Genomic DNA, 19,629 nt, shown 5'->3' with positions numbered 1-19,629 from the left:
GGCCCAAACGCAGGGAGACAAAGATGTTCCCAACCAGGTTGGTTTCATCCAGGAGCTGCTGGAGAACTTCAAGGCTCGCTTTGATGACTTCACTGTTGGAGGAGAACTGCTGCTGCTCATCCAGAACCCCTTATTGGACACAAATGTGACAAAGTTGTCAGAAGAAGCAAAACGGATCTTCAGATGGGTAGATGTTGCATCACTGCAAATGGAGTTGATTGAGCTGCAAGAAAATGTGTCTTTGAAGGAGCCGGCTGGTGATTGGCTTTGAAGGAGCCGGTTGGTGATTGGCTCTGAAGGAGCAGGCTGGTGATTGGCTCTGAAGGAGCCGGCTGGTGATTGGCTCTGAAGGAGCCGGCTGGTGATTGGCTCTGAAGGAGCCGGCTGGTGATTGGCTCTGAAGGAGCCGGCTGGTGATTGGCTCTGAAGGAGCTGGCTGGTGATCGTGACCCCGTCCCTTTCTGGGGAAAGATGGCGCCTGCAGCTGATGTCCCTGTTCAGGAAACTGGCGCTACACATCCAGACCACGTTTGGATCCACAGACAGCTGGCGCTACACATCCTGACCATGTTTGGCTCCACAGACAGCTGGCGCTACACATCCGGACCATGTTTGGCTCCACAGACAGCTGGCGCTACACATCCGGACCATGTTTGGCTCCACAGACAGCTGGCGCTACACATCCAGACCATGTTTGGCTCCACAGACAGCTGGCGCTACACATCCAGACCATGTTTGGCTCCACAGACAGCTGGCGCTACACATCCTGACCATGTTTGGATCCACAGACAGCTGGCGCTACACATCCAGACCATGTTTGGATCCACAGACAGCTGGCGCTACACATCCGGACCATGTTTGGCTCCACAGACAGCTGGCGCTACACATCCGGACCATGTTTGGATCCACAGACAGCTGGCGCTACACATCCGGACCATGTTTGGATCCACAGACAGCTGGCGCTACACATCCGGACCATGTTTGGATCCACAGACAGCTGGCGCTACACATCCGGACCATGTTTGGATCCACAGACAGCTGGCGCTACACATCCAGACCATGTTTGGCTCCACAGACAGCTGGCGCTACACATCCTGACCATGTTTGGATCCACAGACAGCTGGCGCTACACATCCAGACCATGTTTGGCTCCACAGACAGCTGTGAATCAGCCTTCTCCACAATGAACTTTATTCAAAACAAATACCGCACCAGGCTCACCAATGAACACCTGCACCAATGTCTCAGAGTTGCTCTCACACCATTTGTGGAAAGTTCAAAGCATTGGCAGGAGACAGAAAGTGTAATTTCTCTCATTAATGCAGGGAAAGGGCCAGAGGGACTTATACATTAATATTGTATGGCTCACAGTGATGTTCTGTGCATTCAGATCATTATTTTTGTTCAACTCTCCTTTGTTCTCCAGAAAACATGCACTTTATTTTATATATATATATTTTTATTCAAGGCCCATGTACAGTGGTTCAGAGTGCACCTTTTGCATAGACAATTATGCAACCACTTTTTGTTCTTCTGCAATGTTGCACGCGTGTCGGCCTTAGATCAGCATGTTGTTCAGGCAACAGTATCTTCTGAATCAGAGAGGAATAGGCGAAGCGTGAATATGTTCGCTACATGAAGTAGCTAAGAGAAAACATTTAATGTAGCCAAAGATTGTGTCCCCCTAGGAAACACTTAACCGTTTTGGTTCCTAACCTGTCACAATAACTCCCCCCTGGCATTTCCATTCGTTGTCATGTCAAACAACGCTGTATTCAAAGTGTCCACGATTATATTCTACCTCCATGATGCCATCAGTTCACTCAAGTGGTTTGCTCTAAATCGCAAGTCAAATCGCAATTGCAACATTTGGTCAAAATGGCCTATAAGTGTGGAAATTATCTCAAATGAGTGCAGGAAATGCTGATTTTTTGTTGTTGTTGTGGGGGGTTGAATAAAACAATGAGAATGTTTGTTGCCAACCTAGGGTCACGTACCATTCATAAAGCGAATGTATAACTTTTTTTATTCAAAAACATAAAATACCGTCTCACATTATATATATTTTTTAAATACCGTGATATATTTTGGCTTTATCGCACAGCCCTAGAACACACACACTACTGCATACGTACACACACTACTGCATACGCACACACACTACTGCATACGTACACACACTACTGCATACGTACACACACTACTGCATACGTACACACACTACTGCATACGTACACACACTACTGCATACGCACACACACTACTGCATACGTACACACACTACTGCATACGTACACGCACTACTGCATACGCACACACACTACTGCATACGTACACACACTACTGCATACGTACACACACTACTGCATACGTACACACACTACTGCATACGTACACACACTACTGCATACGTACACGCACTACTGCATACGCACACACACTACTGCATACGTACACACACTACTGCATACGTACACACTACTGCATACGTACACACACTACTGCATACGTACACACTACTGCATACGTACACACACTACTGCATACGTACACACACTACTGCATACGTACACACACTACTGCATACGTACACACACTACTGCATACGTACACGCACTACTGCATACGCACACACAGTACTGCATACGTACACACACTACTGCATACGTACACACACTACTGCATACGTACACACACTACTGCATACGTACACGCACTACTGCATACGTACACACACTACTGCATACGTACACGCACTACTGCATACGCACACACACTACTGCATACGTACACACACTACTGCATACGTACACACACTACTGCATACGTACACGCACTACTGCATACGCACACACACTACTGCATACGTACACACACTACTGCATACGTACACACACTACTGCATACGTACACGCACTACTGCATACGTACACACACTACTGCATACGTACACGCACTACTGCATACGTACACGCACTACTGCATACGTACACACACTACTGCATACGTACACGCACTACTGCATACGCACACACACTACTGCATACGTACACACACTACTGCATACATACACACACTACTGCATACGTACACGCACTACTGCATACGTACACACACTACTGCATACGTACACGCACTACTGCATACGTACACGCACTACTGCATACGCACACACACTACTGCATACGTACACACTACTGCATACGTACACACACTACTGCATACGTACACACACTACTGCATACGCACACACACTACTGCATACGCACACACACTACTGCATACGCACACACACTACTGCATACGCACACACACTACTGCATACGTACACACACTACTGCATACGTACACACACTACTGCATACGTACACACACTACTGCATACGTACACGCACTACTGCATACGCACACACACTACTGCATACGTACACACACTACTGCATACGCACACACACTACTGCATACGCACACGCACTACTGCATACGTACACGCACTACTGCATACGTACACGCACTACTGCATACGTACACGCACTACTGCATACGTACACACACTACTGCATACGCACACACACTACTGCATACGTACACACACTACTGCATACGCACACGCACTACTGCATACGCACACACACTACTGCATACGTACACACACTTTACACATTTAGTTTATGACTTTATTAATATGGGAAATATATTTGGCAGGCTTCACATGAACAACTATCTGTGTGTTTCAGAGGAGGAGGTAGACATGTGTGTACGTGACCAGGCCCTGCTGTACTACCGGCTGTTGCATTGTGGGATTGAGGAGGTCCGTCGTGTCCTCCAGGGTGGACGGCGGTCAGACCCCTCTCTGGGGCCTCTGATTGGACGGCCCCCTGAGCCCATCAGCCAATGGGCATCCAGGTTCAATACCCTGGAGCCTCTAACCCTCAGAGCCTCTACCGTGGGGAACTCTGACCCCGCGACCCCCAACCCCTCCACCCTGACCTCTAACCCTGAACCCATGACCTCTACGCCAGGAGACCCCCACCTCCCAGGTGATAATCTGTCTGCTTCGGCTGCTGGGAAGAACATGTTTTGACATCCACCACCTGCTCAGAGACCACGGATGTGCGTATGTCATGTTTTCCTAAACATCTCTCGTCCTCCCCCTTCTCCAGACTGCAGTAGTGGAGCTCTGAGTCTGTCTGTGTCTCCAGCTCTGATCCCTGAGGAGTTTGAACGCCTGTGGCTGCAGCTGGAGAAGGGGGCGTGTCTGGAGGTGAGTGTGTGTGTGTGTGTGTAGAGGAATTTGCGTAAAAGAGGATATTAGAACAATTGTATGATACAAAAGCTAATATCGGCCAACACTCACTTGGTATCGCTGCAACATGTCCTGCTAGTGATACACACAGAGAAACAGGAAGTTTCATCAACTGTCACAGTGTTAGTATTACACACTGGGGGTGCCAGTTGGTTTCTGGGTCTGTTTTCTCTAGGTGTTTGTCACAGTGTGTGTCGTGTTAATGACTATTTGTTTATTTGTTGTTGTTTTCTAGGTGTGTGTGGCGTGTCCTGTTCCCCGCTGTTCCCCGGAGAGCCTGCAGGTGGCACTACGGCTGGTCAACATCCAGACGCTGGCCTTCACCCCCCCAAACACACACCCCTGGAGGGTGTACCTCTACACACACGCCTCACACACACACGCCTCACACACACACACCTCACACACACACACCTCACACTCACACGCCTCACACCTCTCTACAACGCCACCACACACACTCATACTGGCAGAACTACTACACACTGGAGGAGAAGGAGAGGGAGAGGGGGAGAAAGAGGGGGAGGGAGAGAAAGAGGGGGAGGGAGAGAGAGGGGGGGAGAAAGAGGGGGAGGGAGAGGGGGAGGGAGAGAAAGAGAAAGAGGGGGAAGGGGAGAGAGAGGGGGAGGGAGAAGGAGAGGGGGAGGGAGAAGGAGAGGGGGAGGGAGAGGGGGAGAAAGAGGGGGAGAGAGAGGGGGAGGGAGAAGGAGAGGGGGAGGGAGGCATGATGGTGATGATGAGACAGCATCCAGGAGACCAGACAGCTCTGAGAGGATTCCTGTCTGTTCTGACTACTGTTCTACACACACTGTCCCCACACACAGCCTGTCCCCACACACAGCCTGTCCCCACACACAGCCTGTCCCCACACACAGCCTGAACACACAAACAGCCTGTCCCCACACACAGCCTGTCCCCACACACAGCCTGTCCCCACACACAGCCTGAACACACAAACAGCCTGTCCCCACACACAGCCTGTCCCCACACACAGCCTGTCCCCACACACAGCCTGTCCCCACACACAGCCTGTCCCCACACACAGCCTGTCCCCACACACAGCCTGTCCCCACACACAGCCTGTCCCCACACACAGCCTCAACACACACAGCCTGTCCCCACACACAGCCTGTCCCCACACACAGCCTCAACACACACACAGCCTGTCCCCACACACAGCCTGTCCCCACACACAGCCTCAACACACACAGCCTGTCCCCACACACAGCCTGTCCCCACACACAGCCTGTCCCCACACACAGCCTGTCCCCACACACAGCCTGTCCCCACACACAGCCTGTCCCCACACACAGCCTCAACACACAACATTGATGTGGTTCTTGTAAAAACAATAAAAATGATGGAATTGGATACACTCTTTGGGTGTGTGTGTGGGCTATTTGTTTGTGTGTGTAGTAACTGTTTACCATGCCATATGCCAGGGATCATCAAGGAGATTTAGCCGTGGGCCACCAGTTGGGAAACCCTGTCATAGAGCAGGCTGAAGCTGTCAGACAGACCAGTTCACTCAACTCTGACTAGAGAAGGTCTATAGAGACAACTATTTACACAGGAGTTGGTCAGACTAGAGAAGGTCTATAGAGACAACTATTTACACAGGAGTTGGTCAGACTAGAGAAGGTCTATAGAGACAACTATTTACACAGGAAGTGGTCAGACAGGAAGTGGTCAGACAGGAAGTGGTCAGCTAGCCTGAAATCCAGAACCTGTTTCTCCTAACATTCCAATCCTTTTTCTCTGTAATTGCTAAAGTGGCTATAAATCAGAAACAGACTGGTACCCAGGCTATAGATCAGAAACAGACTGGTACCCAGGCTATAGGTCAGAAACAGACTGGTACCCAGGCTATAGGTCAGAAACAGACTGGTACCCAGGCTATAGGTCAGAAACAGACTGGTACCCAGGCTATAGGTCAGAAACAGACTGGTACCCAGGCTATAGGTCAGAAACAGACTGGTACCCAGGCTATAGGTCAGAAACAGACTGGTACCCAGGCTATAGGTCAGAAACAGACTGGTACCCAGGCTATAGGTCAGAAACAGACTGGTACCCAGGCTATAGGTCAGAAACAGACTGGTACCCAGGCTATAGGTCAGAAACAGACTGGTACCCAGGCTATAGGTCAGAAACAGACTGGTACCCAGGCTATAGGTCAGAAACAGACTGGTACCCAGGCTATAGGTCAGAAACAGACTGGTACCCAGGCTATAGGTCAGAAACAGACTGGTACCCAGGCTATAGGTCAGAAACAGACTGGTACCCAGGCTATAGATCAGAAACAGACTGGTACCCAGGCTATAGGTCAGAAACAGACTGGTACCCAGGCTATAGGTCAGAAACAGACTGGTACCCAGGCTATAGATCAGAAACAGACTGGTACCCAGGCTATAGGTCAGAAACAGGCTGGTACCCAGGCTATAGGTCAGAAACAGACTGGTACCCAGGCTATAGGTCAGAAACAGACTGGTACCCAGGCTATAGGTCAGAAACAGACTGGTACCCAGGCTATAGATCAGCCTATTGGACAGCTGTCAGTTGGGTAGGGCAGTTGCCATTCCCTAGCTCAATACCAAACATGTAAAAGTAGGCTACAAAAAAGTAGACTAAAATCATTCCATTCCCGATTTAAAATGCAATGGCTGTTTAGCGTATTGATCTATTGGCTGGCTTTAGGACCGTTCGGAGCATCGTTTGGAGAGAAACTGCCTGCCTGCCTTTCTCTTAGCAGAGAGCAGAGACTATGGGAGAATCTCAATTGCATTCTCCTCGCCTCCTTCTCAAAACCAATTGGATGAGAAAGCCAAAGGTCCTTCCCCTCTAATCTTCTCCTCCAATGGGTTTTGAGAAGGAGGCGAGGAGAATGCAATTGAGATTCTCCCAGTGCCAGTTGTTTAAGCGTGCAATTTGGTCAGCGCTCTGGGCAGATAGCTGATTGTTGAGTTGCCGGGGTCAGTGAAAATTAGTTAAATAGGCCTATCACAATATTTCAAAATACAATCGTAGGTAAAACATAGTTTAGAATCCAAATGGCTGTTGCTGGAAAGAGAAGACAAAGAAAAGATGAATCTGTCTCTAGTTCTCAACTCCCAGTTGAGTGAACAGTAACCAGCGGAGCGCATCGGCCATATCCTGGTGACTCATATTCACTGTCTTTATCATTGGATCAGTCCGCTGGAACGTTTTTTGGGGGACAATAATTCCCTCCTCCAGGCTAGATGGACGTCATGTTGTGGAATTAGTGTCTCCCCTATTCACATCACTGACAACCTGAAACGGACCCTTCACACAGACACTCTGATTCAGAGGGGTTGGGTTAAATGCGGAAAACACATTTCAGTTGAATGCATTCAGTTGTGCAACTGACGAGGTATCCCCCCTATCAACTGACGAGGTATCTCCCCTATCAACTGACGAGGTATCTCCCCTATCAACTGACGAGGTATCTCCCCTATCAACTGACGAGGTATCTCCCCTATCAACTGACGAGGTATCTCCCCTATCAACTGACGAGGTATCTCCCCTATCAACTGACGAGGTATCTCCCCTATCAACTGACGAGGTATCTCCCCTATCAACTGACGAGGTATCTCCCCTATCAACTGACGAGGTATCTCCCCTATCAACTGACGAGGTATCTCCCCTATCAACTGACGAGGTATCTCCCCTATCAACTGACGAGGTATCTCCCCTATCAACTGACGAGGTATCTCCTCTATCAACTGACGAGGTATCTCCCCTATCAACTGACGAGGTATCTCCCCTATCAACTGACGAGGTATCTCCCCTATCAACTGACGAGGTATCTCCTCTATCAACTGACGAGGTATCTCCCCTATCAACTGACGAGGTATCTCCTCTATCCCTTGAAACACGAGCATGAGATATTACTTCACTGTTGCAGCTAGAAAGACAACATTTCACTGCACCTGTGATAACATCTACAAATCCATGTACATGACCAATAAACTTTTTAGACGGTTTTTTTCAAGACAAGGTCGTTTTTACTGATCTGTTTGTCAGTGTCAGCAGAGTAGGCTACTAATTTGTGTCGTATTAAAAAAGCCGGTGCTTATGTCTCCAAGTCATATTAAGTGTATTAGAATTACATGACGTGTTTATATAAGACCAATATTTTCCTGTGAAATGAAAGAGGAACATACTACTCTGTCATTACGTGCTCAGGCATGTTCAGAACCATCATTTCTGCGTCATTACGGGCTCAGGCATGTTCAGAACCGTCATTTCTGCTTACAGTGATTGAGGTATATTATCAGTCTAAATTATGACTCATCACATTAGGAATACTAGCCTATCTTACATTAGTCTGCAAATGCGATGATAGATGCATGCTTCCCCAAACGTGAAACTCATGAGCCGCCTATGGATGTCGACATTTGAAGTCGGACTTGATAGTGTGTTATCGTATATGAAGATTATGTCTTTGTTAAATGTTTTTCATGAAGAAATGGAATGTTGTTTATGTTAGTATATGTTTTAGTGTAACGTCACGTACAACAGACAGGAAGTGTGTTGTAGACAGGGGAGACTGGTGATTGGCCAGAAGAGGGAGCATCATTGTTTATAAATAGGGGGGAAAACGAAGAAGAAAGTCAGAACGAGCAGCCATTCTGAGGCGTCGCTCTCCGGGTGTCATGTCACCTGTAACTTATGCTGTAACCTCGTGATTTTAATAAAAGCCTCTAACACGATGCAGCCTAAGCTGACTCTTTGTTGACAGCAATAATATGCCACCATTCACCCGATACGACAGTGTGTTATGCATCTGTTTCATGTTGCACTGTAAATAAGTCCATTTATGATGAGGTTGAGTTGACATCGTACATGCCGTTCTTCCAGACTTTTAAATCTGATATTGCGGTGACAACTAATGGCTGGGGTAATTTTTGTTTGTTTTTGTTGTTCTCCAAATATCATTTTAGAGTTTTTAAATTGTGTAGAAAAGCAGTAATTCAACCTGGCAGCCTGGCTACATGCCGTTCGGCAGACTTTTAAATCTGGCTAGCTGGCTTTAGCCTGGCTAAAAACATAGCAAGCTAGCTAGCCGTTTTAGCGCCCCACATCTCCATGTGAAATGATCAGATATATCATTTAAAAAAAAGTCCATGACAAATATTAGTCTACTTGCCGGTGTAACCTAAAACATCCCAGTTTGATATGTTGCTTGTGTATTCATTCCCATATCAGCTAAAAATAGAAAATCATGTTATGATCATGGAGAAAAAAAGCACATGGATAGCTAGTTGGCTACAGCAGGTTTTACCATTTCACAACAGCCTGTAATCACTAGTTATTACTTCTAAACTAAATACCTTTTTGGGTGGATTGTTGTTGTTTGGTTTACTGTTTGAATGGTCACTGAGATTATATTTGGTTATCAATGCAAAATAGGCTACTTCGATAAATAGCCTATAGATCAGATCAAGGACCCAGGCGACAACACCGCCCCTACGGCTGCGCAAGGAATGATGATACAGCTTGTCAGTTTTCAGGTAGTAAAAAACTATGTAGAATGCCGGAGCGTTTTACAAGGAGCCACCCCTTCTGTGATGAAAAACGACATTGCAACACTCCGAATCTTGCGTCTGTGTAGAGCTTTTAGTAAGCTTTAGCTGAGGAACACTCAACTCTGATCTCTTATATCGAGGTGGAGAAGAGTATTGATAACTGGTCAGAGAAGGGTCTGAATGCAGCAAGTGTCCAAGGAGCGTCACTGACGATCCTCTCCTTTCTTTTCATTGTAGTACCGCGAACTACCCCATACGGTAGGTGGTGGCAATACAGCCTTTGAAAGCCTTTGTGCTAAACACATCTACTACCTGACTCCAGTGATCAGAAGGTAAAGTTTGGTTAGATAATTGATGTTGACCTGTTTAAAGGTCTTGCTCACATCGGCGAGCATGATCACACAGTCGTCCGGAACAGCTGGTGCTCTCATGCATGCTTCAGTGTTGCTTGCCTCGAAGTGCGCATAGAAGTAATTTAGCTCGTCTGGTAGGCTTGTGTCACTGGGCAGCTCGTGGCTGGGCTTCCCTTTGTAGTCCGTAATAGTTTGCAAGACCTGCCACATCCGACGAGCGTCGGAGCCGGTGTAGTACGATTCAATCTTAGTCCGGTATTGACTCTTTGCCTGTTTGATGGTTCGTCGGAGGGCATAGCGGGATTTCTTATAAGCGTCCGGGTTAGAGTCCCGCTCCTTGAAAGCGGCAGCTCTACCCTTTAGCTCAGTGTGGATGTTGCCTGTAATCCATGGCTTCTTGTTGGGGGTATGTACACTACCGTTCAAAAGTTTGGGGTCACTTAGAAATGTCCTTGTTTTTTCGACAGAAAAGCAAATTTTTTGCCCATTAAAATAACATCAGAAATTGTTCAGAAATATAGTGTAGACATTGTTAATGTTGTAAATGGCTATTCTAGCTGGAAACGGCTGATTTTTAATGGAATATCTACATAGGCGTACAGAGGCCCATTATCAGCAACCACCAGTCCTGTGTCCCAATGGCACGTTGTGTTTGCTAATCCATGTTTATCATTTAAAAAGGCTAACTAATCATTAGAAAACCCTTTTGCAATTATGTTAGCACAGCTGAAAACCCACTCCTCTTTCTATTCTGCTTAGATCCAGTTTGCGCTGTTCTGTGAAGGGAGTAGTACACAGCGTTGTACAAGATCTTCAGTTCCTTGGCAATTTCTCGTATGGAATAGCCTTCATTTCTCAGAACAAGAATAGACTGACGAGTTTCAGAAGAAAGTTATTTGTTTCTGGCCATTTTGAGCCTGTAATCGAACCCGCAATTGCTGATGCTCCAGATACACAACTAGTCTCAAGAAGGCCAGTTTTTTGCTTCTTTAATCAGCACAACAGTTTTCAGCTGTGCTAACATCATTGAAAAAATGTTTTCTAATGATCAATTAGCCTTTTAAAATGATACACTTGGATTAGCAAACACAACGTGCCATTGGAACACAGGACTGGTGGTTGCTGATACTGGGCCTCTGTAGATATTCCATTAGAAATCAGCCGTTTCCAGCTACCAGCCATTTACAACATTAACAATGTCTACACTGTATTTCTGATCAATGTGATGTTATTTTAATGGACAACATTTTTTATTTTTTTGAAAACAAGGACATTTCTAAGTGACCCCAAACTTTTGAACGGTAGTGTACATGTACATATTACCTCAATTACCTTGACTAACCTGTACTCCTGCACATTGACTCAGTACCGGTACCCCCTGTATATAGTCTCATTATTACCTGGACTAACCTGTATCCCAGCCCATTGACTCGGTACCGGTAACCCCTGTATATAGCCTCGTTATTACCTGGACTAACCTGTATCCCAGCCCATTGACTCGGTACCGGTAACCCCTGTATATAGCCTCGTTATTACCTGGACTAACCTGTATCCCAGCCCATTGACTCAGTACCGGTAACCCCTGTATATAGCCTCGTTATTGTTATTTTGTTGTTGTTATTTTATTTTTTTACTTTAGTTTATTTATGAAATAATTTGTTTCTTAAATCTTTATTTTAGATGTTATATTAGGAACGTCTACTAATTTGATGCTATTGTTCTACATTGTGTACATGTGGAGTGTGATTTATTAATGTGTGACATGTTGTGATGATGCTGCTGATATGTTATGATGCTGCTGATATGTTATGATGATATGTTGTGATGCTGCTGATATGTTGTGATGACTCCCGAGTGGCGCAGTGGTCTAAGGCACTGCATCGCAGTGCTAGCTGTGCCACTAGAGATCACTTCGAGTCCAGGCTCTGTCGCAGCCGGCCGCAACCGGGAGAACCATGGGCGGCACACAATTGGTCCAGCGTCGTCCAAGGTAGGGGAGGGTTTGGCCGGCAGGGATGTGGGTTCGTTTCCCACGGGGTGCCACTATGCATTCACTAACTGGATAAGAGCGTCTGCTAAATGACTGAAATGTAAATGTAATGATGCTGCTGCTATGTTGCTATGTTGTGATGCTGCTGCTATGTTGTGATGCTGCTGCTATGTTGTGATGCTGCTGCTATGTTGTGATGCTGCTGATATGTGCTACTCACACTTATCACTTGGTCAGGGAACTCCAGACATACGCTATATCAGGGAAAATCAAGGGTCGTCTACCTGCCTTTCTGTCTGTCTGCCTGATCCCAAATTTGTATTTATATTTAAAAAAATACAAATCTATGCGAATACTTTCACTGTTTTCCTCAAACACAACCGTCCCTGACACACACACAGGAAATGGTTTTACAGAGTTTTAATGTTGTATGATTCTGTTAGTGTCTCAGCACATCAGGAAACAAAATATAGTTATGGTTGTGAGACTGCTCGAGAGAAAGAGGAGGGGAGAGAAAGAGAGATGGGGGAGAGAGAGGAAGAGGAAGGTAGATATGTTGACTAATCTGGGATTCTATTGAGCAGCTGAAGAGGGTTTTCTCTCTCTCTGGCTAACTGCGCTCTCTCCTCTAGACTTGTGAGGTGGCTGATCTCTCTCCAGCCGAGGTGTTCCCTCTAGCGGCTGATCTCTCTCCAGCCGAGGTGTTGCCTCTAGCGGCTGATCTCTCTCCAGCCGAGGTGTTGCCTCTAGCGGCTGATCTCTCTCCAGCCGAGGTGTTCCCTCTAGCGGCTGATCTCTCTCCAGCCGAGGTGTTGCCTCTAGCGGCTGATCTCTCTCCAGCCGAGGTGTTGCCTCTAGCGGCTGATCTCTCTCCAGCCGAGGTGTTCCCTCTAGCGGCTGATCTCTCTCCAGCCGAGGTGTTGCCTCTAGCGGCTGATCTCTCTCCAGCCGAGGTGTTGCCTCTAGCGGCTGATCTCTCCTCTTGCTGAGTGTCAGGGTGGGAGGATGCTCTCTCTGAGGCTTGATTCAACGGTCTCTCCCTAGGACATGATTGTCCCGTGACTGGTCTCTCTGAGGTTGGGGCATTGCAGGTCTGTATGTGGAACAAAGAGAATGAGGGACAGGAGAGGAGAGAGAAGAAGAGAGGAGAGGGTGAAGGAGAGTGGAGAAGAAAGGAGAGAGGTGAGGAGAAAAGAAGAGGAGAGAGAAGGAGAGAGGAGAAGAGAGGAGGAGAAGAGAGAGAAGAGAAAAAAAGAGGAGAGGAGGAGAAGAGAGCATGTGGGAGAGGAGAGGAGAGGAGAGCATGAAGGAGAAGTGAGGGGAGGGAGGAGAGGATAAAGTAGAAGAGAGGAGAGGAGAGGAAGGGAGCATAAGGGAGAGGCGAGGAGAGCATGAAGGAGAAGAGAAGAGGAGAGGAGAGAGAACAGGTGAGGAGAGGAGAAGAGGAGAGGAGAGCATGAAGGAGAAGAGAGGAAAGAAGAGGAGAGGAGAGAGGAGAGCATAGAGGAGGAGAGGAGAAGAGAGAGGTGAAGAGAAGAGAGAGGAGAGCATAAAGGAGGAGAGCGGAGAAGAGACATGAGGAGAGGAGAGAGGAGAAGAGAGAGGAGAGAAGAGGAGAGGGGGAGAGGAGAGTATGAAGGAGGAGAGAGGAGGAGAGGAGAGCATGAAGAGAGGAGAGAGGAGAGGAGGAGAAGAGAGGAGAGAGAAGGAGAGTGGAGCATAGAGGAGAGGAGAGCATAAAGGGGAAGAGGGGAGAGGAGGGGAGTGGAGAGATGGAAGAGGAGAGGAGGGAGAGGAGAGGAGAAGAGAGCATGTGGGAGAAGAGAGGAGAGGAGGAGAGGAGAAGAGGAGAGAGAGAAGAGGACAGAGGATGAAAGACGGAAGAGGGGATAGCAGAGGAGGGGAAAAGAGATGAGAGAGTGTCTCTAACCTGATCCTCTTCCGTCTGGCCGTCTGCGGCTGGATTGCTGGTGGTTTTGGCGGCCCTGTGTGTGTGGACGTCCAGTCTGGAGTTTGTGTATGTGTGTGTGAGACGCTGTCTCCCCTCCTCAGAGCGAGCCGTGGGGTTGATGGAGGCAGGAGGGAGACGAGCAGGCAGCTCCCACGTCCCCTTAAAACCTGGCCACGCACTGCCACGCTACACGCACGCACACGCACGCACGCACGCACGCACGCACGCACGCACGCACGCACGCACGCACGCACGCACGCACGCACGCACGCACGCACGCACGCACGCACGCACGCACACACACACACACACACACACACACACACACACACACACACACACACACACACACACACACACACACATACATAATTAAGCACAGACAGACATACATAAGCACATAAACATACAGGCATATACAGGTCTCAGTGTGTGTGTGTTCACTAACCTTTGCCTTCACTCCTGGTAGGAGATGTCCACGGTCACTGGCAATGAAGATGGTGTGACCCTCTGCTGCAGAGGGCCTCTATATATACACACACACACACACAGTTGATTTCAAATGGGGAGAAAGTAATGCCTTGCACAATTCACAATCAACATGCTAGGTACTGTAAGTGACATTTACATTTTTGTCATTTAGCAGACGCTCTTTTCCAGAGCGACTTACAAGAGCAATTAGGGTTGAGTGCCTTGCTTAAATTACCTCCTTGAAATGCTTTGGCAGAGTCCAATTCTGCAGTTTCTGCGAGTTGAAAGCATTTTCATACTGAAACACACAACAGCACATGTTAACTGCTCTACACAATAAAAAAAAAGGTGTGTTTTTAATGAATGAATTTGATCGTTTTTACCTGGTTAGCTGAGTAACCCGACGACATCCTTACCTAGCGGCTAGCTAACTAGCCTAGCTAGCGACTCTGTTTGTTGTTGACAGGTCGCATAGCAACAGCGGAGTACTGCAGGGAGTTCTAGACCTGGTACGTTTTAGACTTCTCCAGTTTGAAGCTGAACTCAGTCACAAGTTGAGCTGTTACATACCCATAACATCAACATCAGTATCTGTTACAAAAACAGAAATATTGACTGTGCTATTTGGGTAACAGAATGCAAGTGTCTGTTGTGTAGGGCCACTACTGAGCCAGCCCTACCAGTAGAGGGACATCAAGCTGGCCAGACCTGCAGCGGCACCACAGAACAAACACATCGTGTTGTTTATTACGGTTCTCCTGGTAGCAGGATATTACGCTGGCACGCTATCGTGTTGTTTATTACCGTTCTCCTGGTAGCAGGATATTACGCTGGAACACTATCGTGTTGTTTATTACGGTTCTCCTAGTAGCAGGATATTACGCTGGAACACTATCGTGTTGTTTATTACGGTTCTCCTAGTAGCAGGATATTACGCTGGAACACTATCGTGTTGTTTATTACCGTTCTCCTGGTAGCAGGATATTACGCTGGAACACTATCGTGTTGTTTATTACGGTTCTCCTAGTAGCAGGATATTACGCTGGAACACTATCGTGTTGTTTATTACGGTTCTCCTAGTAGCAGGATATTACGCTGGCACGCTATCGTGTTGTTTATTACCGTTCTCCTAGTAGCAGGATATTACGCTGGCACGCTATCGTGTTGTTTATTACCGTTCTCCTGGTAGCAGGATATTACGCTGGAACACTATCGTGTTGTTTATTACGGTTCTCCTAGTAGCAGGATATTACGCTGGCACGCTATCGTGTTGTTTATTACCGTTCTCCTAGTAGCAGGATATTACGCTGGAACACTATCGTGTTGTTTATTACGGTTCTCCTAGTAGCAGGATATTACGCTGGAACACTATCGTGTTGTTTATTACGGTTCTCCTAGTAGCAGGATATTACGCTGGAACACTATCGTGTTGTTTATTACGGTTCTCCTAGTAGCAGGATATTACGCTGGAACACTATCGTGTTGTTTATTACGGTTCTCCTAGTAGCAGGATATTACGCTGGAACACTATCGTGTTGTTTATTACGGTTCTCCTGGTAGCAGGATATTACGCTGGCACACTATCGTGTTGTTTATTACGGTTCTCCTAGTAGCAGGATATTACGCTGGAACACTATCGTGTTGTTTATTACGGTTCTCCTAGTAGCAGGATATTACGCTGGCACACTATCGTGTTGTTTATTACCGTTCTCCTGGTAGCAGGATATTACGCTGGAACACTATCGTGTTGTTTATTACGGTTCTCCTAGTAGCAGGATATTACGCTGGAACACTATCGTGTTGTTTATTACGGTTCTCCTAGTAGCAGGATATTACGCTGGCACACTATCGTGTTGTTTATTACCGTTCTCCTGGTAGCAGGATATTACGCTGGAACACTATCGTGTTGTTTATTACGGTTCTCCTAGTAGCAGGATATTACGCTGGAACACTATCGTGTTGTTTATTACGGTTCTCCTAGTAGCAGGATATTACGCTGGCACACTATCGTGTTGTTTATTACGGTTCTCCTAGTAGCAGGATATTACGCTGGAACACTATCGTGTTGTTTATTACCGTTCTCCTGGTAGCAGGATATTACGCTGGAACACTATCGTGTTGTTTATTACGGTTCTCCTAGTAGCAGGATATTACGCTGGAACACTATCGTGTTGTTTATTACGGTTCTCCTAGTAGCAGGATATTACGCTGGAACGCTATCGTGTTGTTTATTACGGTTCTCCTAGTAGCAGGATATTACGCTGGAACACTATCGTGTTGTTTATTACGGTTCTCCTAGTAGCAGGATATTACGCTGGAACACTATCGTGTTGTTTATTACGGTTCTCCTAGTAGCAGGATATTACGCTGGAACGCTATCGTGTTGTTTATTACGGTTCTCCTGGTAGCAGGATATTACGCTGGAACGCTATCGTGTTGTTTATTACGGTTCTCCTGGTAGCAGGATATTACGCTGGAACGCTATCGTGTTGTTTATTACGGTTCTCCTAGTAGCAGGATATTACGCTGGAACACTATCGTGTTGTTTATTACGGTTCTCCTAGTAGCAGGATATTACGCTGGAACACTATCGTGTTGTTTATTACGGTTCTCCTAGTAGCAGGATATTACGCTGGCACACTATCGTGTTGTTTATTACGGTTCTCCTAGTAGCAGGATATTACGCTGGAACACTATCGTGTTGTTTATTACCGTTCTCCTGGTAGCAGGATATTACGCTGGAACACTATCGTGTTGTTTATTACGGTTCTCCTAGTAGCAGGATATTACGCTGGCACACTATCGTGTTGTTTATTACGGTTCTCCTAGTAGCAGGATATTACGCTGGCACACTATCGTGTTGTTTATTACGGTTCTCCTAGTAGCAGGATATTACGCTGGAACACTATCGTGTTGTTTATTACCGTTCTCCTGGTAGCAGGATATTACGCTGGAACACTATCGTGTTGTTTATTACGGTTCTCCTAGTAGCAGGATATTACGCTGGAACACTATCGTGTTGTTTATTACGGTTCTCCTAGTAGCAGGATATTACGCTGGCACGCTATCGTGTTGTTTATTACGGTTCTCCTGGTAGCAGGATATTACGCTGGAACACTATCGTGTTGTTTATTACGGTTCTCCTAGTAGCAGGATATTACGCTGGAACACTATCGTGTTGTTTATTACGGTTCTCCTAGTAGCAGGATATTACGCTGGAACGCTATCGTGTTGTTTATTACGGTTCTCCTAGTAGCAGGATATTACGCTGGAACACTATCGTGTTGTTTATTACGGTTCTCCTAGTAGCAGGATATTACGCTGGAACACTATCGTGTTGTTTATTACGGTTCTCCTAGTAGCAGGATATTACGCTGGCACACTATCGTGTTGTTTATTACGGTTCTCCTAGTAGCAGGATATTACGCTGGAACACTATCGTGTTGTTTATTACCGTTCTCCTGGTAGCAGGATATTACGCTGGAACACTATCGTGTTGTTTATTACGGTTCTCCTAGTAGCAGGATATTACGCTGGCACACTATCGTGTTGTTTATTACGGTTCTCCTAGTAGCAGGATATTACGCTGGCACACTATCGTGTTGTTTATTACGGTTCTCCTAGTAGCAGGATATTACGCTGGAACACTATCGTGTTGTTTATTACCGTTCTCCTGGTAGCAGGATATTACGCTGGAACACTATCGTGTTGTTTATTACGGTTCTCCTAGTAGCAGGATATTACGCTGGAACACTATCGTGTTGTTTATTACGGTTCTCCTAGTAGCAGGATATTACGCTGGCACGCTATCGTGTTGTTTATTACGGTTCTCCTGGTAGCAGGATATTACGCTGGAACACTATCGTGTTGTTTATTACGGTTCTCCTAGTAGCAGGATATTACGCTGGAACACTATCGTGTTGTTTATTACGGTTCTCCTAGTAGCAGGATATTACGCTGGAACACTATCGTGTTGTTTATTACGGTTCTCCTAGTAGCAGGATATTACGCTGGCACACTATCGTGTTGTTTATTACGGTTCTCCTAGTAGCAGGATATTACGCTGGAACACTATCGTGTTGTTTATTACCGTTCTCCTGGTAGCAGGATATTACGCTGGAACACTATCGTGTTGTTTATTACGGTTCTCCTAGTAGCAGGATATTACGCTGGAACACTATCGTGTTGTTTATTACGGTTCTCCTAGTAGCAGGATATTACGCTGGCACGCTATCGTGTTGTTTATTACGGTTCTCCTAGTAGCAGGATATTACGCTGGCACGCTATCGTGTTGTTTATTACGGTTCTCCTAGTAGCAGGATATTACGCTGGCACGCTATCGTGTTGTTTATTACGGTTCTCCTGGTAGCAGGATATTACGCTGGAACACTATCGTGTTGTTTATTACGGTTCTCCTAGTAGCAGGATATTACGCTGGAACACTATCGTGTTGTTTATTACGGTTCTCCTAGTAGCAGGATATTACGCTGGAACGCTATCGTGTTGTTTATTACGGTTCTCCTAGTAGCAGGATATTACGCTGGAACACTATCGTGTTGTTTATTACGGTTCTCCTAGTAGCAGGATATTACGCTGGCACACTATCGTGTTGTTTATTACGGTTCTCCTAGTAGCAGGATATTACGCTGGCACACTATCGTGTTGTTTATTACGGTTCTCCTAGTAGCAGGATATTACGCTGGAACACTATCGTGTTGTTTATTACCGTTCTCCTGGTAGCAGGATATTACGCTGGAACACTATCGTGTTGTTTATTACGGTTCTCCTAGTAGCAGGATATTACGCTGGAACACTATCGTGTTGTTTATTACGGTTCTCCTAGTAGCAGGATATTACGCTGGCACGCTATCGTGTTGTTTATTACGGTTCTCCTGGTAGCAGGATATTACGCTGGAACACTATCGTGTTGTTTATTACGGTTCTCCTAGTAGCAGGATATTACGCTGGAACACTATCGTGTTGTTTATTACGGTTCTCCTAGTAGCAGGATA

The 19,629-nt window shown here is 46.5% G+C and overlaps 1 protein-coding gene and 1 pseudogene across 4 annotated transcripts in view; one reads left to right on the top strand and one right to left on the bottom strand.

Annotated features, from left to right (window-relative positions):
• The window catches only part of LOC311114593 (AP-4 complex subunit beta-1-like), a 35,171-nt gene extending 29,487 nt beyond the window's left edge, over window positions 1-5,684 (top strand). For all 3 annotated transcript variants that reach the window (XM_084189834.1, XM_084189833.1, XM_084189835.1), the window contains 3 exons: window positions 3,738-4,040; window positions 4,164-4,264; window positions 4,542-5,684. In XM_084189834.1, the coding sequence (XP_084045960.1) occupies window positions 3,738-4,040; window positions 4,164-4,264; window positions 4,542-5,186 (1,049 nt within the window). In that variant the 3' untranslated portion in view covers window positions 5,187-5,684. The remainder of the gene's footprint in view (window positions 1-3,737; window positions 4,041-4,163; window positions 4,265-4,541) is intronic.
• Window positions 5,685-12,600: 6,916 nt separating this feature from the next.
• Window positions 12,601-15,775, bottom strand: LOC311114595 (protein Flattop-like; annotated as a pseudogene). The gene is made up of 6 exons: window positions 15,422-15,775; window positions 15,001-15,176; window positions 14,853-14,915; window positions 14,595-14,672; window positions 14,126-14,332; window positions 12,601-13,288 (listed from the first exon to the last, which is right to left on the bottom strand). The product of its transcript is annotated as a protein Flattop-like (transcript).
• Window positions 15,776-19,629: the final 3,854 nt, after the last annotated feature.

This window comes from Coregonus lavaretus, assembly GCF_964263955.1.
Source record: "Coregonus lavaretus genome assembly, contig: HAP1_SCAFFOLD_693, whole genome shotgun sequence".
In the NCBI taxonomy this organism is placed as follows: Eukaryota; Metazoa; Chordata; class Actinopteri; order Salmoniformes; family Salmonidae; genus Coregonus; species Coregonus lavaretus.
Note: the sequence above shows the minus strand (reverse complement) of the source record. Positions and strands in the feature narration are given on the sequence as shown.